General features: G+C 36.9%; 1 protein-coding gene across 9 annotated transcripts in view; it reads right to left on the reverse strand.

The window, feature by feature from the left end:
• Positions 1–590: 590 nt before the first annotated feature.
• POC1B (POC1 centriolar protein B) overlaps positions 591–19,532 on the reverse strand; it is a 65,668-nt gene continuing 46,726 nt past the window's right edge. For 5 of the 9 annotated variants that reach the window (XM_054836829.1, XM_054836773.1, XM_054836755.1 and 2 more), the window contains 2 exons: positions 9,298–9,480; positions 6,981–8,065 (listed from right to left, as the gene is read on the reverse strand). In XM_054836829.1, the coding sequence (XP_054692804.1) occupies positions 7,961–8,065; positions 9,298–9,480 (288 nt within the window). In that variant the 3' untranslated portion in view covers positions 6,981–7,960. The other 4 variants (XM_054836792.1, XM_054836764.1, XM_054836819.1 and 1 more) reach the window with 4 other exon arrangements.

Here is a 19,532-nt window from a genome sequence, read left to right on the forward strand (position 1 = left end):
AAAAAAAAAAGAAGTCAGGAAGAATCACAGGTTCATTCCAGAGCCATCCCGGAGCCGCGGAGCCTGGAGAGCTGCCAGGCAAGCTGGCAGGAAATCGGGCGGGCTTGTGATGGAAACCTGCCTGTGTTTCATCGGAAGTTCATCCAAACAGAGACGCTTCTGCGAAACATTTTGCTTACGACAAATCGGCATTCTCTGACAAAAACCTGTGCTGTTGGAAACTTCCCAGCCAGTGTTTCTTATGGCATAATCGTTCCCTAAATAAAGAAATAAATAAACCCAACCAAACCCAAACAAACTGGGTGTGTCATAGCTAACATTAATGAGCCACATTACATACAGTTTTGTAAGTGACTCCTTGTATGGGACAAATCTTAAAAATGAGACCTTGGGCATTTCAGTCTGGTTTTTCACAATGAATGCTGAAGACTCAGTTTTGTTACCCTACAATGTACACTAATGTAAAAGTAATGGTGAGATGCTGTGTGAGAGATGCTGGGTGAGGATAGAACAATTTTATTGTATCCATCATTTTTTTCATTCTGAATAGCATTTTTCAGATATTACGGATTGTTAGTTTTGTATTCCTCCCTGTTCCTCCCAAATCCATCATACAGAAAAGTATGGATAATTCCCTCCCAATACTCAGATTATGTAACAAGGGCATAACTCTCTCACTTTGACATGACTAACTTGATCATTTAGAAACAAGAGAGAAATGTAGAAAACACATGTACAACTTGGAATAGCTGAATAGCTGAGATCAGTTTTCTTTATAAAGGAAAAAAAGACAAAATGAGGGATTTGTCCTCTTTTATGGTTTTGAATGACACTGGAAACCTCTCTCATTCTAGTATCTCTTCCAAAGGAGTACCCAAAAGGCCACAGGATAAGGTCTGCATACAAATTGAGGACTTGGTCCTGCATATTCTTCATTTACCTGAGTGCCAGAGCCAAAAGTGGGGAGGCTCTAATTCAGAGAGCTGTGAAATAAATAGCAAAGTACCCGTTTAAAGTAACAAGAAGCTTAAGTTGTAATGGCTGTATTTGTTTTTCATGTACCTTGGAAAGAAAAGAGCCATCAGCCACTATTCAAATTTTCTTTCTTTGTCCCCCAGTTATGTGAATACAGCGCACAAGATTAAGACATTTTTCAGCATGTAACTTCAATCATGTGAGAAGTCCCACTGATTTCAGCCAGCGACTTCCTATTGAGTCAGCAAAGTACTTATGCCTGCGTGTGATTTTAAGATGACTAATCCTCCCTGGCTGCGTCTGCACTGGCGAGTAGGTACATTGGGCAGGATGTCCTGCGGCCCCGGCCCCCGGCATACGCCCTGGCTGCATCCTGGCTCTGGGCTGGGACGAGATCGGCCTGACCACGAGCTCCGGCACGCTGTGCTTTCGTTTGGAAAGAAATCCCCATGCCCAGAGCCGGCAAGAAGTGCAGCGTACTTTGTGAGAGTCCTGATCAAGGGGGTGACTGGAGGGGCATCTACTCCGTTGCGTGGCCAAAAGCCCAGCTTCGTGCTTAGTGTTACCCACATGATGAAACTCTTTGGTAATTTGGAGTGGTACTATATCAGCCCTGGCTCGAACGAGGCTGTCACAACTTCTCTAATGAACCTCTCACCGCCTTTCAATAATGTGGCTATTTATAGGCTAGGTCTATACTGAATAGATTGCAGAAGCTGCACAAAAGCTCACAGTGTTTCAGCAATGAAGCTGCAGAGAGACAGCAGCGCAGACCAAAACCACTCAGTACAGTTACATATAATCAAATATTATAATTTACTATGCTTTTCCTGATTACACTCACTGCTTAACTGAAAAGCTAATGGCATCTTATTACATTTATGAAATTTTCTTAGAAGTGAAAGCTGGTCTTGCGAAGTACAAGCATTTTCAAGTCTTACAGATTAAGAGCTAAGCCCTGCTTTTGCTCACAACATCAATTTTTAGGTGTAGCATCACTTAATTTTAACAGAATATCCCCAGTAATCAGTGCAAAACTTGAACATAGTTAGAAACCATCCCTAACCATCTCATCTTTCTCTTTCAATTTGCTGTTTTTAGGCTTTAGCAAATATCATGTGTCTTGTGCTCCCAGCATGTATCATAGGGTGAAAACATTAATAAAAATAATGATTAAAAAATGTTTGGCAAGTGCTCTCCTGAGGAAGAATTGCTGCCAGAAACATTCTGTCCTTTTCACCACCTGAGCGCATTGCATCTTAAATGTTTCTTTTTGAGATGTGCAAGATGAAGGCAGCACGAAGCAGCAGGACCATTCGAACGTGGCTCACCTGAATCTTTCTTAGAAGAAATCAGAGAAAGGATTTTATTGCTTTGACCTTCCCAGACTTCTGTCTCTATGACACTTGTTCATAAAGTCCAAATAAACAGCAGACTGCTGCAAACACGCTTTGCTTATGAACCTTTTAAATCTTCCAACTTACCAGAGAATTGACTTTTGATATAGGTGTTGAATAAGCGCTGTGAGCCTTTGGCTTCCACCACTGTGGCCAGAAAAGGTTTCAGTGACACCCTCTAGCACAGAGACTTGCAGTTCCTGCTGCTTTCTCTTTGTCCTAATGTTTTATCTCTCTAAATGGAGCAGGAATTTCCTCTGGGGATTAGGAGGAGGAAAAAACTTGAGACAGAGGTACTACTTCATTACAATATAAAGGACAAAAGGATGAAAAAGATACCAAGTAGTTGTCATCTTCTCTTCTGGCAATTGCTTCCTCTTTAGTAGCTTTGAAGAGAAGTTGGGTCCCTCTGTTTTACCCAGGTCTGTAAGGGCACAGGACATAAAGGGACTTACAAATGTAATTACTACTCTGACTTGCAGAATCCTTTCTTTTGATGGCATTGAGACCCTCAGCATTTGTTCCCAGCCCACTCCTGCCTCTGCAAGTGCACTGAGCCCTCTGATGCCCAGGTCCCCTGCTACAGGCAACGGAAAATCGTGTGACCCCAGTCGCCAGCAGACTCCGTACCCCCATTAACGCCAAAACTCCTGGGGGATTCCTGAACTAGATGTTCCTGCACTGGTCTAGATCGTCGCTGCTTCCCAGGCAGATGAATTTTACATTCAGCCCTCCTCAGGTGAGAGAGAGTGACGTTTGAAGGACGAGGTTAGGTTAGGCACGTGGATCCAAACCGAAGTCCCTGCTCCAGTGGACACGTATGAATAGCCTAGATGTTCCCAGAGATCCTCGGAATCTAACTAACTATCAAACAGCAGCTCTTCTGATCCTGACACACCCAGATGTGGTGTTTTTCCACTTGTTTTATTAATTTTTGCTTCTGAAGACAGGGAAAATGAAGCGAGGCAAGGTGAAGACCTTGATCTGATTGTATAGATTTGTGACAGGAAACGTGTCCGTGAAAATAAGCAATTTTTCTGCTTTAAGTTGCATTTACAAATACACTAGTGGTACCTTGTCTAGAACTGCTGACTCTCTTACAAAAGAAGTATTTTGGAAGGGATGACACATTTTGTCTTGTGTAACTTTTCTCAGTGCTCACCAGTAAAATTCTTCAATACCAATAAATAATCCAAGACCTTATTTTCATATTATTAAGATGTTTAAGTCTAAGTACAATACTAAGTTATAAATATGTTCTGTAACAGGTAATAAATGCAGCTTATCACTCACTGACTAGTTTAGAAACTCATTTTTTTTATGGTGGATTTAAAATTTCTGGTGAAATTGGTGAGGAGTGTACTCAGCACATCCTGTTAGCTGAGTCAATTGAAATTGCACCTGTTCTTGGATGCAAGTCATAACAAATGCAACCCATATACATTGTAAAAAAAGGGACTTGTATGCACTTTTTCCAATTAACATCTGCCTTTTGGCAAGTCATTAACCTATTTTCTCACAAAGAAACGACTTCAATTGTATTATGCATCCGAAGCGTGCAAAAGTCCCTGAGGGGGCACTCTGACAAAAACATACTGTTCCTGGATCCAATGTGAACATACATATTCATTAATTGTTTGGGGCAAAGAGTACAGAATTTCTGATTTTTACAAGTCTTACAAGGTAAACAGGTTACATAAAGCTATGTCCTTGGAAATACACTCAGGTCCCAGCTACCCTCGCTCAGAAGAAAACTGAAGAGTTGTTTTGTGCTGTGATATGACAATGAAAATAGTTCAGCAATGTTATAATAAGACTTTCGGGAAAAAAAAACCTCCTGTTTATAATAGCACGGCATATTTATTTATTTCAATAAATATAAATAAATAAAGATGGGAAGTTGTATTTCTAGAATCCCTCATGCTACAGGGATCTCTTCAAGCCATCCTAAAATGGCGAGGAGAACCTCTTCTACCACAATTTCTCTGGCCAGAAGATTAGTTTAATCAGAATTTAAAGCTACAGTTTAAGTTTCTCACCATAAAGACAGTGATAAAGAAACAATGAATTATTATCTTACACGCGTAAAAGAACATACAGCAATCCCTCAAAGATGGAGAAAGTTGTTCAGATACATTTGCCTCCAGGAACTGGTTTTCCAAAACCATAATTTTATAAAAAAATGTGTCAGCAGTAGTAAAAAGTAAATACCACTTTGAGAATGTAGTGGTGTGTTTAAAAAAAACACCCAAACCAAAAATGAAACAACCTCCAAAACTAAAAAAGACAAAATCCAGAATAGGTGGAGTTGTCAAGTTGGTCCATAAAGCAGAATGGATTATGGGCGCTAAGTAACGTCTCAGTCTCATTTTGCCCTGGTATTTGAAAACCTGTATGTTCAGATCAAAAGAAAAAGTGAAGTGCCTTAAGGTCCTACATTGCAACATTTATCCATTCGGTGTCTGCCCCCATGGTGATAATTAGGAACCTCTAAACATACTCCCAAAGGAAGTGCCTATTGCCATTCAAAATGAAAAACTGAGAAAAATACCTTTATCGGTTCAGCATTGTGCTTTATGTAATGCTCAAGTTAAAAATTCCATTAATATTCCACTAAACTTTGATGGCAATTACAAATAAAATTTAAGACACAGTAGCAACTGACAGCATTTCTTTCAATTTGGAAGAGCGTTTTTGTTTCAAAACGTCTGCAGGAGCACATACGATGAGTTGCTGAGCTACTGCATAACGCTTTGAAACCTCAGGAATTTGAAGTTGGGTTCCTCCAGAGACAGTCTCCCAGCAGCGCCGGCAGGAGAGGTTATTCCAGCTGCCACTTTCTCTCTCTCCTCCATAAACCCGGGGGATCTACTGCATGTCATTCAGACATTGGTGTTGTTTTTTTTTTTTTTAATAATTGAGCCATTTTTTGCGGTAGCTGGCCTGGATGGTGGAAGCAAGTCTTTCTGCAAGAGGGTGGCCCATTTACATTTACTATCAGAGGGATAACTTAGCTTGAGGAAAGCTGGACTGCATCAGGTACGTGGTTCAGCTGGTTTAGAACAAGTATGGATTTTCAGTACTTCACTGCAGTCTGCGATACAGATATACTTTTCATAATCGTTTAAAGAGTTGTGCAATTATTTTTTCACATCATGCAGCAGCACAACTAAGGCTACAGCAGTCATTTTCCTCCAGCCCTGTAAGATAATTCAAATTAGTCAAGTCACCAGTTATTTGCGAGAGCACAAACCCTAGAGTAAATGCTTCTGAGAGTTTAACCAGTCTCTTCGGGTGCTTTTAAAGGAAGTTTGTCTATTCCATAGCTTTATTTGAAATTATATGGATCAAGAGAATGAGACAACTAGCCCACATCGATGTTCCTTTAAAAGAAACACCGTGTTAGCTGGTTGTAGTTGTGTTTTAGGAGAACCATCACACTCTGAGGAAAATACTTCTGTCCTGTTCTCAAACAACCATCTCCAGTTATAGAAACATCCTGAGTGTCATGCACTTTGAGTTTCAATATCAACAGACCACCTGATACAATGACAAGAATGTATCTTAATTTGGAAATGTTATATTAGTTCACCAGATTCACAAACAGTAGAGGAAGAAACTGGATTAAGTAAGTAATAAATGCTCCAGATAAAAGGTACTGAAAAGGAAGAAGGATTAGCGATAGGAGCTAAGGGAGAAAGGAAATTTTCAGCAGATATTTTATAAAAAAAATACAGAAATAAAATTTCCAAATCTTGTTGATAAATAATTCTGAAAAGCTTACCAAAAAAAATCTACATATTTAACACATATATATAGTCCACTCAGAGAAAACAAGAAACAAGCAAAGGATTTTAATAGCTACATGGTTTTGTGTCTTCTAATGGAGCCAAGAAAAGGCGAAGACCACAAGAGTATTTGCAAATGCATAAAGCAAAGTACATCTGACCTAAAAGACAGTATTTACATAACTATGCATTATATAGCATTATAAGCAATTGTATAATCAAAGGTCATGCTGTTTACATTGGAATATGTAAGATCATCCTTTCACAAAAAATCTGTGGCTAGGATGTAGCATAGAAATAGTTGCATTTAAGATATTTTATAAGAGGACATTGCTTCTTATAGTACTACAGTACTACTTAAGACTGAGCTGAAAATATGTAGTACTTGCTGGTAAAATTTACCAAGCAACGGAGGTGATGCCTGGCTATCTGAAGGTGATTACTATGAGAGAAAATGAAAAATGATAAAAGAAAACCCGTCTGCTCATTGCTTTGGCTTGAAACGCAATAGTATTTGCACAGTGAGCTTCTGTACTTAAGCTGAACTGTATTGATGTTAATGAGTTTCAGCCTGGGAAATGGGCTTTATCTATATACAGTCAGTTACAGAATTGGATTAAAATGCTCCCCACCCCCCCTTTCATGTGTCCTATTTTTCAACATAGGAAATGTGAAGTTGCAGAAATGGATGACTATCTAGTTTTGATTGTGAATTTACCACAGGTGTCCTGCAATTGCCATTTAAAAAATAATAGGTAGACATAAAGAAGCATAGATGTTTTCCATTAAAAAACAAGATGTACAACTGTCTTTCTAAAAATTGCATTTTTATTAAAAATAAAACCAAAATGATCATAGATTGCAAAATCTTTCCTGATTTATGGTTTTGTTCATAACACAGTAACTGATGGGGGACATTCGTAGCATGCAAAGCTTGAGCACCTGTGGAAGTCCTTGGAGGATGAGAATCTTTTGTATTTATGATATAGATTTTGCATCATTTTGTTGTTGGTTCAAATATATTCTTCAGAACTACGAAGCTGATTTTTGTTTTTCTAAATATGAAAAATGAATTTTGATGAGGATGAGATAAGCAGAAGTGCTCGACTGCATCAGTCTTGCAGCTGAATTCACACAGTTGCAATTATAGTTTCAAAGTTTAAGTGACTTCATTTTCATATTTGTAACTAAAAGTTTTTACACTACATCTTCTTGCAATTATCACTAAAATGTATAGAAGATATAGAGTAACTGTCACTACTTTTTGGTAAAATATTTAAGAGTATGTAAGGGACAAAGAAAACCTCTGGCATTTCTGGAGTTAGGGCTAACTGGGGCTTATTTAGTTTAGGAACTTGAGTAATGTTGCCTTAGCACAAAGAACAGTATTTTCACAATCCCTACCTGAGTTAAAAAACCTGCATAGTGCACTTCCATAATAATTGCTATGTAAAGAGAAGGCAAATTTCACTTGGAAGCTAAAAATATGTAGTTTGTTGCTTAGTTATATTCAAAGATCTTATTAGGTTGAAATAAGAGTTCTGTAATATTCAATGGGAATGATTTGAGAAAATATTAGTTTTGGCTGGGCTGTACTTTAATAAATATATAACCGGACTATCTGCTTGCTACCAATGTTTTGAATGTGTTGTATTTCTTTTTCTTCCGTTTTTATGGCATTGACTTGTTAGAAAATGAGGATTTTTTAAATTTTTTTTTGCTTTTAGCAAATGAAGTAACATTTATTATTTCCTTGTGAATATATTTCATATATTCATCAATACAGTTCATTTTCGTCTTTTATTCTTCCTGTCTTCCCTGAAGTAACATTTTTTGCTGATTTTCTAAGCATTCTTTCAATTTATCTTCGGTCAAAGTCAGACGTTGTTCCAGGATTGAAATAGTCTGCATGAAGAGGACAGTAATTTCAATTTGTTTTTATATTACTCACACAGTATTATAAAAGTGTGCTACATAGTACCATAAGAAAAAACCTTTTAACTCAACAGAAAAAAAAATATCCCAAGATGGCTTTTCCTTAGGTATTCCACTATTCGTAACCATATTTAAAAATAATGGCTTTGTATCTATGGAGATTGTCTAAAGGTTTAAAATTGTTTTCACAAAATATTTTCTCTGAGAAAGACAAATATATACGTGCATATATAAATCATTCTGAAATACTATGCGAAAGTTGCATCCATATTTCAGTAGAAAACCAGCCATCACTGGTGACCCTAAATGATGTCTTCCAAAAACCTAAAAGAAACTTCTAAAGCATCCCCCAAAAAAGTAGTAAAAAAAATACTATTAAAAGGCATTCTCCAAGAGATTACTTTCATTAGGAAAGATAGGTTTCTGGACACAGGCTGGCAGTTTCTTTTTAATCCAACTTACTACACAAATCATTTTCAACTGATGACTTGACTCCCTATTACCCAAAACTTATTTGTTAACATATATATTGAAAAAGAATGCAGAAAAAACCCTTAGCCACTCCCTTTAGATTTGTTTTAATGTTAATATATTACAGACGTCAGAGTAGTATCTTAAAACATAGATTGGCTAAATCTGGATTTCTAAAAAAGAGGTATTGAACATTTGCAAACAAGTGACTCAGAGTCACTGATGGAGGGAGACTAGTATTTGTGCCGTTTCACTGACACTCAGCATTACTCCACTGCTGAGATTCCTACCTAAGCCAACACCTTGAACACCAAGTTTGAAAAGGCATTTAATGGTACATTGCCAATTTACTTCATTCATTCCCTGCTAACGCATGACCGTTCGAGCTGGAATCTGAGAATGTCTGCTAAACAACTGGCTTCTGGCAAATCTATGCCAGGTCTCACTACTGAAAAATAGTGACTCTCTTCCTCCAGAGTTAAAAATACAACAATAATCTTTATGATTATGTAGCAGGAAGCTTTCACTATAGTGAACACAATACATGCGATCAGTATTTGCTGAAAGGAAAAAAAGCAAAACAGTCACTTGACAATACAACTATTCAAAATAACCTCACAGACTTTAACATTTTGATTTATGAACACGGTTCCTGGTTTGTTTGGGTTTTTTTGCCCATTGACAGCATTATCATTTTCCACTGCAAGTGCTATCTGTTATTGCATACTTACTAGAGTTAAAACATCCAGCTGCTCTACGATGTGCTCCAAAGCGTTACTCAGGGAGGGGGAGATGCCTGTTTGCTTGTCCACATAATGCACAGCTGATTCCCTCTCATTCTCCGACTTCCTTTTTGAACTTGTTGCCAAGACTGAAGCAGGGGCATACTGCAGATCTTCACTGCTGACATCATCCTGGAATACAGAAAACACCATTTGAAGATTTAGTTGCCTTTGTCTTCATTTAATTGGAACCATACAAGAAGATAGACAGAAAAGTCTGGCTTTTAATTAAAAAAAAAAAATGTATTTACACATATATGCACACACACAAGGGCCTTCAGATTTGCTTCTTGTCCAGGTCCAATTCATAACACTTCAATTCATTCTGACCTAAGAGAGAATTTCAGCTCTGATGGATGAGGCAATAAAAGAAATCTCAGCAGTCTTTAGGTACATGTTTCAGGTACATATGATTTAGGAACTACATGGTGTACTACTAGAGCTTGAATTAAAGCTCGAATAAATATTATTGCTGACTGGAATTTTCTTCAAAAAGATAGCTCTAGTTCACAAAGAAATTCATTCACAGCAGTCATATGGATGAAAAATCCATACATGACTAGATGATCACAAGGGTCCCTTCCTACTTCATAGTAGGAAACCTTTGGTTACTATGAACTACCTCTTCTTTCAGAACAGCAACAACAAAAAACCAACTTAAGTAGTTGTTTACTCTGTGGCACTACTATTTGAGGAACTGATTAGTTCAGAAAATGGGAGGAGGAAACAACAGAAAAGACCCACACAATGCAAAATTAAGAGAGAAATAACTTTGATGTATAAACATTGCTTCAGGGTAAGTGAGAAAGAGCTTTCCAAATCACTTCTGGTTTTGTTTGTGCCTTGAAGTTCTTAATGGCACTTTTGAATCATGAAAGGTTAAATCATCACTAATTCATTAGACGGTCCTTCATAACAACACTACACCTGATTTATTAATGACTTTTTGTGATTTTTTAAAAAACTTCTTATACCTTCAGATAATTTTAGTTTATTTTTACACTAAAATAAACTGAGGTAGTAAAGTTTTATTATCTGTAATTATATCTCCTATATCCACAACATTTAGAAAATAAAAATTTTAAATGGTTACGATTTAACAGTTTCTCTGAAATTTATTGACAGGTGATTAAAATATTCATTAGCTATGCAAAGGGGAAATTTTAGTCTTACCTGATGTATTTAAAAGACAATATTTACGATGTACTCAAAATATATTTATGTTGTAAAGCTGAACAGATTTTCAAAAGAAAGTCTTAAAATCATTGTCAGCCATTAAAAAAATTATCCTAAGTCTATAAAATAATCTTGTAGAATGTAAGTTGCTAGGTAGAATTAGTGACAAACCTTTATGAGATTACCTAGGAATATTGATGAGTCAATTCTGTCAAGAATGTCAAGAATGATTTACGTGTAGTTGACCCTGACTTTGAATCAAGTAGGATCAGAGTGATGGATAAAATACTACTACTATGACAATCTCCTGATTTTAAATATAAGTAATAATAAATCATATCAATATTATCAGGAACTTACACTGCTGCATTATCCACAATGCTATTCCTATGTCTTCAGTGCCATCCTGCACAGTCCTGACCAACTAACATGCTCTGTTCTCTGCACTCACTGTCGCTGATTTTCCAAAATCTTTTCTTCCCTAAGTGCTGGGGTTGTGCTACCTACATCAAGGAGAAAGAACTAAGCAAGAGACAAGTCATGTCTACTGTCTATCTTTGTTACTAGCAAAGCACAAGAGCAAACCAAAAATGCCACACATATGGAGTCAGTAGAAGACTGTGGATCTAAGGAGGGGAAGGCCTGAAAGCCGAAATTGTGGTGGGGTAAGAGGGTTTCATATCTTAGGAAGAGGAGGGCAAAGAAGAAAGTCGCACCACCTTTTCTGGGTTAAAAACTCCGTTGTGCAGTTAAGTTCTGCAAGGACAGGTCTCAGCCCCCAAGCGAAAACCCATGAAGTGCAGAGCATGGGGTTGATAGGGCCATGGGAGATACCCATGCATATACTTCAGACTTTAACGTACAATGCTACAAAACCACATGGAACCCTTCTCAAGGTTTGATAGTACTATGGTATTTGGTGATATGTCACTTTCATTGATTTCATTATGATGAAAGAAACAGATAAACGAACTAGAAGAGACTTCCAGTTCCCCTTCAGCCCTCTTTTCTGTGCTTGGTGACTGATTTATGCAAATGAACTAAGCATGTCAAGTAATAAAGGTCTGATGCAACTAATACTGAAATCCATCAGTGATTTGTATTGATACTGGGTTGTATCAAAAAATAAAAGCGTGCTAGACATCAAACTACAGATTTCAAACATTAAACATCCGAGGCTGTTCTACAGAATGTCCTAATGGTTATGTCATTTGCATCGAACCACAGAGAACTGGCCTTCTCAGGCTAAGGCTACTTAAACTCATGGCTCTCAGCGCAAGGCTTTGTCAGCCAGGCTGCTGCCTTTTAAAGGCATGAAACTGTGGAGGAAAGGGTACTCTTTCCAGCCATGCTGTTCAAGTTTTGCCACTGGTCAACAGAAAGCAGCTTTAGTTCAGTGGTTAAGATGCTCAGTCGGGAGCAGTAAGTCCTGTTCCCATGAAAGACTTTATATTTTATGTATAAGAGGATAACATGAATAAAAACTCCATAGGAGAAAGGATTTGAACCCAGAACTTCCCCACTCCTAACTAGATGGTTTAATTACATCTTTCTCTCCAGCAGCATGAATTTCAATTTCTTCTCAATATGAAAAATCTTGTGATGTCCACTTCGAATTATTCCAAAAGATGGTACATTGTAAAGGAGTCTCTTGTTAGCACAAAATGAAACAGAATACAAATGGTTTGATTTTTGGACAAGGTAGGCAGAAAATGAATTTCCCATTTAATTTTACTTTGCTTTAGCTCCTTGCTTTAAAGTGTTGGAACTCCTCAAAAGAAAGTGTTCCAAATATCTCAGGATATTCTGGCTCACAATGTATCCCATACATTTTTAGATGAACATGAAGTATATAGGATTATGGCATCCTAAGACTGTCCGTATCTTCCCTTTACAGATTTTGTTATATGAGATACCATTAATTCAATCCTAGAAGAGCTCAGATTCACTGTGTTATTTCTGACTTACCAAGTTATATCTGAGGTCCTTGGGAAACAGGATTAATGGAAGCTTTTTGGCACGCTTACGAAATCACAAGATGGAGATAGTCTCAAATGCTGATGAACATGGAAAAGATTAAGCTCAATTTGGCATTCAAATGTTAAAGAAAAAATATTGCCATACATTAAAGATTTCCTGCCTTACAACCAATCATACTATGAAGAACATCCTTGTATTTAACTACAACAGGAGAGTCTCTTAGAACAGGACTTCTTAGTGAGATTTCTGTAGAAAGATAGTGAGATAACAGAAACCTTGCTTCTGTCTGTAAATCTCGACTGCCCAGAAGCTTCCGAACCTCAGCCAGGATTAGCTAAATATGACAGAGAGGTAGAGGGCTCACTGATTAAGTTGCAACAAATTTCAGGAAAGATTTTCAGGGTAGATGGGACACATTGCAGGAAAGACAGGTAGAACTCAAGCATCGTATATTCTGCACAGCAGCAGTAAACCTGCCTGGTTATCACGCGCCTTATAAAATGCAGGCAGTTGATGAGGGAAGTTAAAAGTGTCAGTGGAAAACACCCAGTTGGTGCAGGAACAATTTGTAAAGCTTATGCAATTATTCTTTGTAGACACCTGTATGTGTCCTCTGAAAATTTTGGCACCTTTTGCTGATTTTAATCAAACCTAATGAAGAGATAAGGGTCTCAGAAGTAATTAAGTTCCTGAAAGCTTCAGGAAACCATTTGCCAGAGTTTCTCACCTGAAGTTCACACTCCTCAGCTCCGGAGGGGAATAAGGATGTGAGTTCCAGAAGTGCAAGAAAGACCCAAGCTGGAACCCATGTCTTCCCAGACAACAATATGAATGAGCTCATTAGACAAACTACACTAGGTTTATTTCTAATGTTAACAAAGCTACTTATGTTTTGAAAAGTACATTCATTTTCTTGCAGTTTGAATGATACAAGTAATTAAATAACACAGCCAAAACAGATGTAACTGCAAACTTCAACTGACTTTGCTTAAAGGCATACTGCTTTGCAAGCTCAGTGTCCTACGGATAATCTATTAATTCTCAAGTACTTAAAAATAATAAAAAATATTTAACATTCAGTGGCACTCAAAATTCGCTGTCTGTGATTTGAAGTACTAGGATTTAGAAGTAATTTAAATTAATGGAGCAGGAGAAGAAAATAATCTGAGGTTATTAGACATGGACAAGTTCTTCTAAAAACAGTTCTACTCTTAGATTGTTGTTTCTCAGTTTCTTTTCAAACAAGCCTGCTGTACTTCAGACTGAAAATAAAGTAGAGATTTCAGTTTAAGCTCCCACAAAGTGATTACAAATTTTGCTATTAAAGCCAACCCTAACAGATTCTTCCAACCCAAGGAGGAAAGCTGTCAATTCAGGTAAACAGAGTAAATGCTAAGCTACTAAAAACCTCACTAAACATTTTTTTTCTTACAGTAAAATTGATCCAAAATTCAATGTATCAGACAAATAGGCTGTGAAAAATGCTTTGTAGCTCAGTAAATTGCCACCAACATTGCCAAGTCAGAGTACTGGAAAAGTCTTCTTATAATTTAGTGGGTTAAGCGGGAAATTGAGATTTTTCTGCTATATACTCAAAGATGTATAGGGACAACCCAACACGGAAATGCTTATGTAAATAAGGCAAAGGCCTCGATATTTGTCAAATCTGAAAGGATCAAATACAGATAAGCAAATAGTTGAACTTTCAAAACTAGTAAGACAGAAATGAAATGAGACAGCTTCAAATTTTCAAATTATCTAAGTTGTGCCAGAATGTTTGTTATTTTTATCGTATTCTGGAAATTTGTAAAGATTTTTAAATGTTGTCAGACATCAAGCATGCTGCCATATATTTTAAGTTTTCCTAATATCTAAATTTACAATCTCCTCCAGCTCAGTGAAGGGTCCAAAACTGCTGAAATCTAGTACAACACTCAAATGCCAAAACCTTGTTATAAAGGAGTGACATTAGTCTCAGTAGATTTTCTTTACTTTTGGGTACAGATCAGTTCATGTCCGCCACTTTCATTCAGCATAATCTTTTATAAAAAAGTTCTTTTTAAAGAAACTCTTTCTACCCAACAGCCTATTTTACAGTGTTTCAAGAACTAGATGTTCCCTTTCCTTCAAATTAGCCCCTTTCTAAAGTACTTTAAATACTACCAATTCATAAACTACAATTCTATGTTTCCAGCAATGTAGTAAAAATGCCTCATAATTAAAAAAACAAAACTATTCTGAAATACTTTAGAGCTATAGCTTATTTTGAGAGAATAAATTTGAATAAGGCAATCAATTTTAAATTGTAACTTCTGAGCAAAGCTAAAAAGAAAATTAAAATGTGTACAGTGTTTTCATTCACAGCCCGTTAGTAATAAAATGGACACAGATTTGGGCAACTTCATGCGAGTTACAAATAAGGAGGAGAAGGAACAGATTTAATTAATCAATAGGAAGTTATTACCATGACATTACCAAGCGGATGTTCAGCAGAAAATTAAATTTAGCTTATAAATGATGTCACAAACAGCAAACCATAATTGCTCATCTTTGTTTTCTGTCAAGCAAAATAGCTAAAACTCTGTGGGTGGTACTTAATCAATTTGTGAAAAATCCTTACACATAACCTTATCACCTCTGCCTATTCCCAAATGTTTTCCCATGAAGCATTCCCAGATCAGAGAGAAGCAAACACTACATCCCAGTTTCCCTTCGCTTCACGATGTGTAAGAATAGAATCTGAGTAAAATGCATCCATATATAAAGATGCCTGAGCAGTTTTATTTATAGAGGAAAAAAAATTCCCTCAAGGAAAAAAATATGAAAAAATACAAGTCTCTGTCACTCAATCAAGAATCATTATTCTTCAGTCTTCTAAGAACTTCAAATTCATAAAATACAGATAACAGCTTCCAAATGAATATCTTAATGATCTTATAATTAAGATGGGCTTATATGAAAAAGTGACATTGGTAAGCTTCCTAATGAATCACAAAAATTGGCATGGTCTGCTTTTTAAAAATAATCCTTTAAATTTTGAACACATGGTACATTTGCCTACCAATACTAAAACATTTCTGATACTGTAATTAAAACAATTACAAACAATTAGTCATAAGTAGGGTGTTAAGCTCAAACAGATCAAAGAGCAAAGGCATAACAGAGTAGCCTCCAACCTTACCAGATCTTTATTTCCTGTGCTTTTTGGTTATTTGAAATAATGGCAAGTTTCTCAGGAGAAATAACAGTACGATCATTATCACTGCTTTTTCCTCCATCTTGTGAATGCACCCTCGAATGAAAATGGTTCACTGTGGATATGCTAAACTGAACCGGTCAGGAAATGTTTTTTTCTCCTTTTTTTTTTTTTTATAGGCCATAATTATTCACAGATCGCTTCTATTGCTTTGAAATTATTTTTTTCAGCCAATAAGTGATCCACATAAAACAGAGCTCTCTGATCTATTAGGCTAACACTGAGTATGTCAAATCACAATCTGTTTTATCAGTTTCTACTGCAGAAAACTTCCCTGTAGTTTCAGCTGGTGACAGCACTCTTCGTTTCCTCTCCACTCGCACGCACATGAATCAGCACAGCAGAAACCTGCCATGTGGCAAACTGCAGCTTTCTGCCCCTTGCTATCTGACGCGGTGGTTCTGGTATAATTTAGTTGCAAACTCTAATCAAAGTTTTGCATTCAAGCAGTAAAATACAGATAAACGATGCAGCACATCTAAAATAAAAGTTCTACCAAGCATTTCTAGCTTGAGCAGACCTCTTTCAGAACAACTCATAACACAGAATTTCACATTTAATTGAAAGTCTTTCATGGCATCTTATAAATTTCAGTCTTCTTGAGCTCTTAAAAGCATGTCCAAGCTAAACACAAAAATTGAAAACACTTAATGTAAGTGCACCTCATCCAATCTGACAAGGAACTATTTGGTCTGCTCCTCTCCAGCACAAGTATCATGACTGAAGGTAGCACATCCTGACTGTGAATCGTGGTGTCAGGCTGCAAACTCACAGCCGACAAACCAAGCCAGATTATCAGATTGCATTCCTTAGCAAAACAAGCATTGTCACCTAAAATGGAATAGCAGCTTCTTAAGTCTTGAAAACAACAAATTCAACCTGAAGCTAACTGAGATTATAGAGGTCACGAGGCCAGTATAGTACAATGAAAACTAGTTGCTAACTTTGCTGTTTCGGTTTTTTTTTTAAATATCAGTACAAAATTAACTGAAATTCTGATGTGCTTACAGCTATGGTCTGATTAATCAGATTATTGCTATCAGGATTACTGCTATGATAACTTTAGCATTGCTGTGATGGCATGAAATAATAAACTCTTCTGTTCACAGGCACATCTCAAGATATCCTGAATAGATAGTTTTATGTAAAGAAATTATATCATACTTTACAAGTGTTCTTTCACACGCATAGTGAGAAACTGGCTATGTGGTTTTATTATATCAGCTTTTTCCCAGACTACTGCTGATGGTCTGAGAAAACACTGTAAAATAGCACGTGTTCAATGCACTGAGGATTTTGCAATTCCACATGTACAGAATCTAGTACAGAACAAAAAATTTTCTCCGTATTTCATTCACATCAAGAGAACACAGAAAAAGCCAAAAATAAGCCTTGTTTTCTCCAAGCAATATAAAAATTAATTACATTTCCCCAATAAAAAACTCATACAAGTCCACAAATATTCAAACACATCAAGTTTGAAACAAACAATATTTCTGAAATATTTTTCTAAACTCTTAGATCATCAGTTATACCTAAGCATTACTTAAAAACAGATTTTTTTTTTTGTGTTTGCTCATTGATGTTAATTTCTAAGATCAAGAGTTCCCTACACAGTCAGAGTCTGATTCAGTAAAGGGATTCACAAACACTGAATAGCTATGCTCTGTTTCCACTGAATTTAGATAAACCTAACCCTTAAAATGAAATACAGTACCTAAATAGAGTAGCTATACAGCTTGTAAAGGAAGAAAAAAAACCCACCACAGCCCCCTCAAACATGTTCTCGTTAAAGCACTACATTTTAAGCATTTAGGGAATACTGAGGATTTCCCCCATAAAGCAAGCAATACTGCTGAAAAACTAATAAAAGATAAATAAATAGATAGATAGATAAATGTCATTAACATCCCACACAAACTACAGACAGAAATCATTAAAGGATCAATTTCTAAAGGTGAGAAATTTCCTGCCAGGAAGTGAGGTCTAAATATAACAGTTCAGGAAGACCATATTCAAACACTTTCATAAATTATAAAAATACTTGCACCACATCCACTAAAAATAACAATATGTACCCTATGGAATAAAGGTAAAGGAAGGTAATAAATGATCTTCAGTATATCTTCAGTTTCAGCAGGAAGCTTTGTAAAGCTGAGGACAGATAACATGAAACCATAGAAACATTCCCACTATTCACAGTTACAAAATAAAGTAGCCAATTTTAATTTAGGCAAATTACTTTAGACTGCATGTGCACACATCCAAGGGAACATCTTACAGCTAAAATCAACGCTGAAGTTTCAAGTGATGACTTGTTTTTACCCATATAGAGTCCTAATAAAATTTATATTACATACTCTGCTTGAACTTCTTATCCATACTAGGGCAGGGAAAAGTTGAAGAAGGGCAGGAAGAATACTTGTAACAGAAACTGGAAACATAATTAAATAGAAATCAGAAATGAAATAACGACAGCAAAGCCCTATATGGAGAAGGCCTCTTTTCTAATACTATAAATAGAATATTCTGCTATATTTGATACTACAAATGCTAATGAATAACAACAGAAGTAAAAAACCCTAGGACTTTCCTAGTATGTGGGCAGACTCCCTATACTCCAAGTAGGAGATTGTGGAGGTTCACAGAGGGCATCGAATCCATGGAGGGAAGGAGGCAGGGTTATCTCAGAGTGTGAGAGAGCACAGCATCTTCACCAGGAACACATCTACTTGGAAGAATGACAGCCCTTCTTCTGGATTGCCTGCTCATGGCTTCTTTCTGTCCTCTTCCCCCTACTTAAGGGACTAACTGAAAGTCTCTGCATTAGACCAATAGCTAGCTAAATAAGTCCAACTGAACTTTACAAAGAAACAACAGCTGGTAACAATATGATACCTTGTGCGGAGTTTAAAATATATAGAAGGGCTAGCACTTCATCTATCTCATTCAAATGGCTGGCAAAGTCACCTAGTATATTCATTGGTATTGTTCAAAATGAATTTACAATGAAAAGAGATCATTCAACAAACCCAAAGGGATTTCTCATTCTTGAAGGCACATTTACTCCTAGGAAAACCAAACCAAAGCCCTTTTTCTTAAGTTTAATTTTTCAAACTAAATCATATACTTTACAATATGTAATTGATTTCTCTTAGATAAGTATCTCCCATACTTAACCTGTTGGTGCAAAACTAATCCTTACCAAGTTACCCTGTGTGTAAATGAGAACAGCTAAAGGAACACGCTTCTGTCTTAAACCCCACCTCTCAATAAGATTGGAAAAAAAAAAAAAATTACTGAAGATAAAATCCTGAGAAGACTGACTCTGCCAGGACAAGGACTGAAGGACGTGAGTAACCTCCTCCTAAACCCTGCAGAAAGCTGAGAAGAGCTGCAGTCCCTGTGCCCCAGTCTCCACAGACGACAGGTCTGGTGCTTCCCAACCCAAGGGTGGGAGGCTGCTGCACGGGAGACCCAGCGTGGAGCCTCCCTTCACGCACATGCACGTACTACATCAGCAGAGCCCCCTGCTGTAGAAAGAGCACAGAAGTTCTTTTTGGCAGTCCATACATATGTACATACCCATACATTTCTACACACAGCCTTCTTTCAAAGTTATAGGCAAAGCCAACAGAAGCTCCTTTCTGTTGGCATAGCTGCACCTGTACCAATGGGTTTTGTCAGGGTAACAGTGTCAGTGCTACGGTATCAATTTTCTTAGTTTTTTTGGTATTTCATACCAACATAACTCGTGTCAACAAAACTGTTG

The sequence above is a fragment of the Grus americana genome, chromosome 1, assembly GCF_028858705.1.
Source record: "Grus americana isolate bGruAme1 chromosome 1, bGruAme1.mat, whole genome shotgun sequence".
Classification (NCBI taxonomy): Eukaryota; Metazoa; Chordata; class Aves; order Gruiformes; family Gruidae; genus Grus; species Grus americana.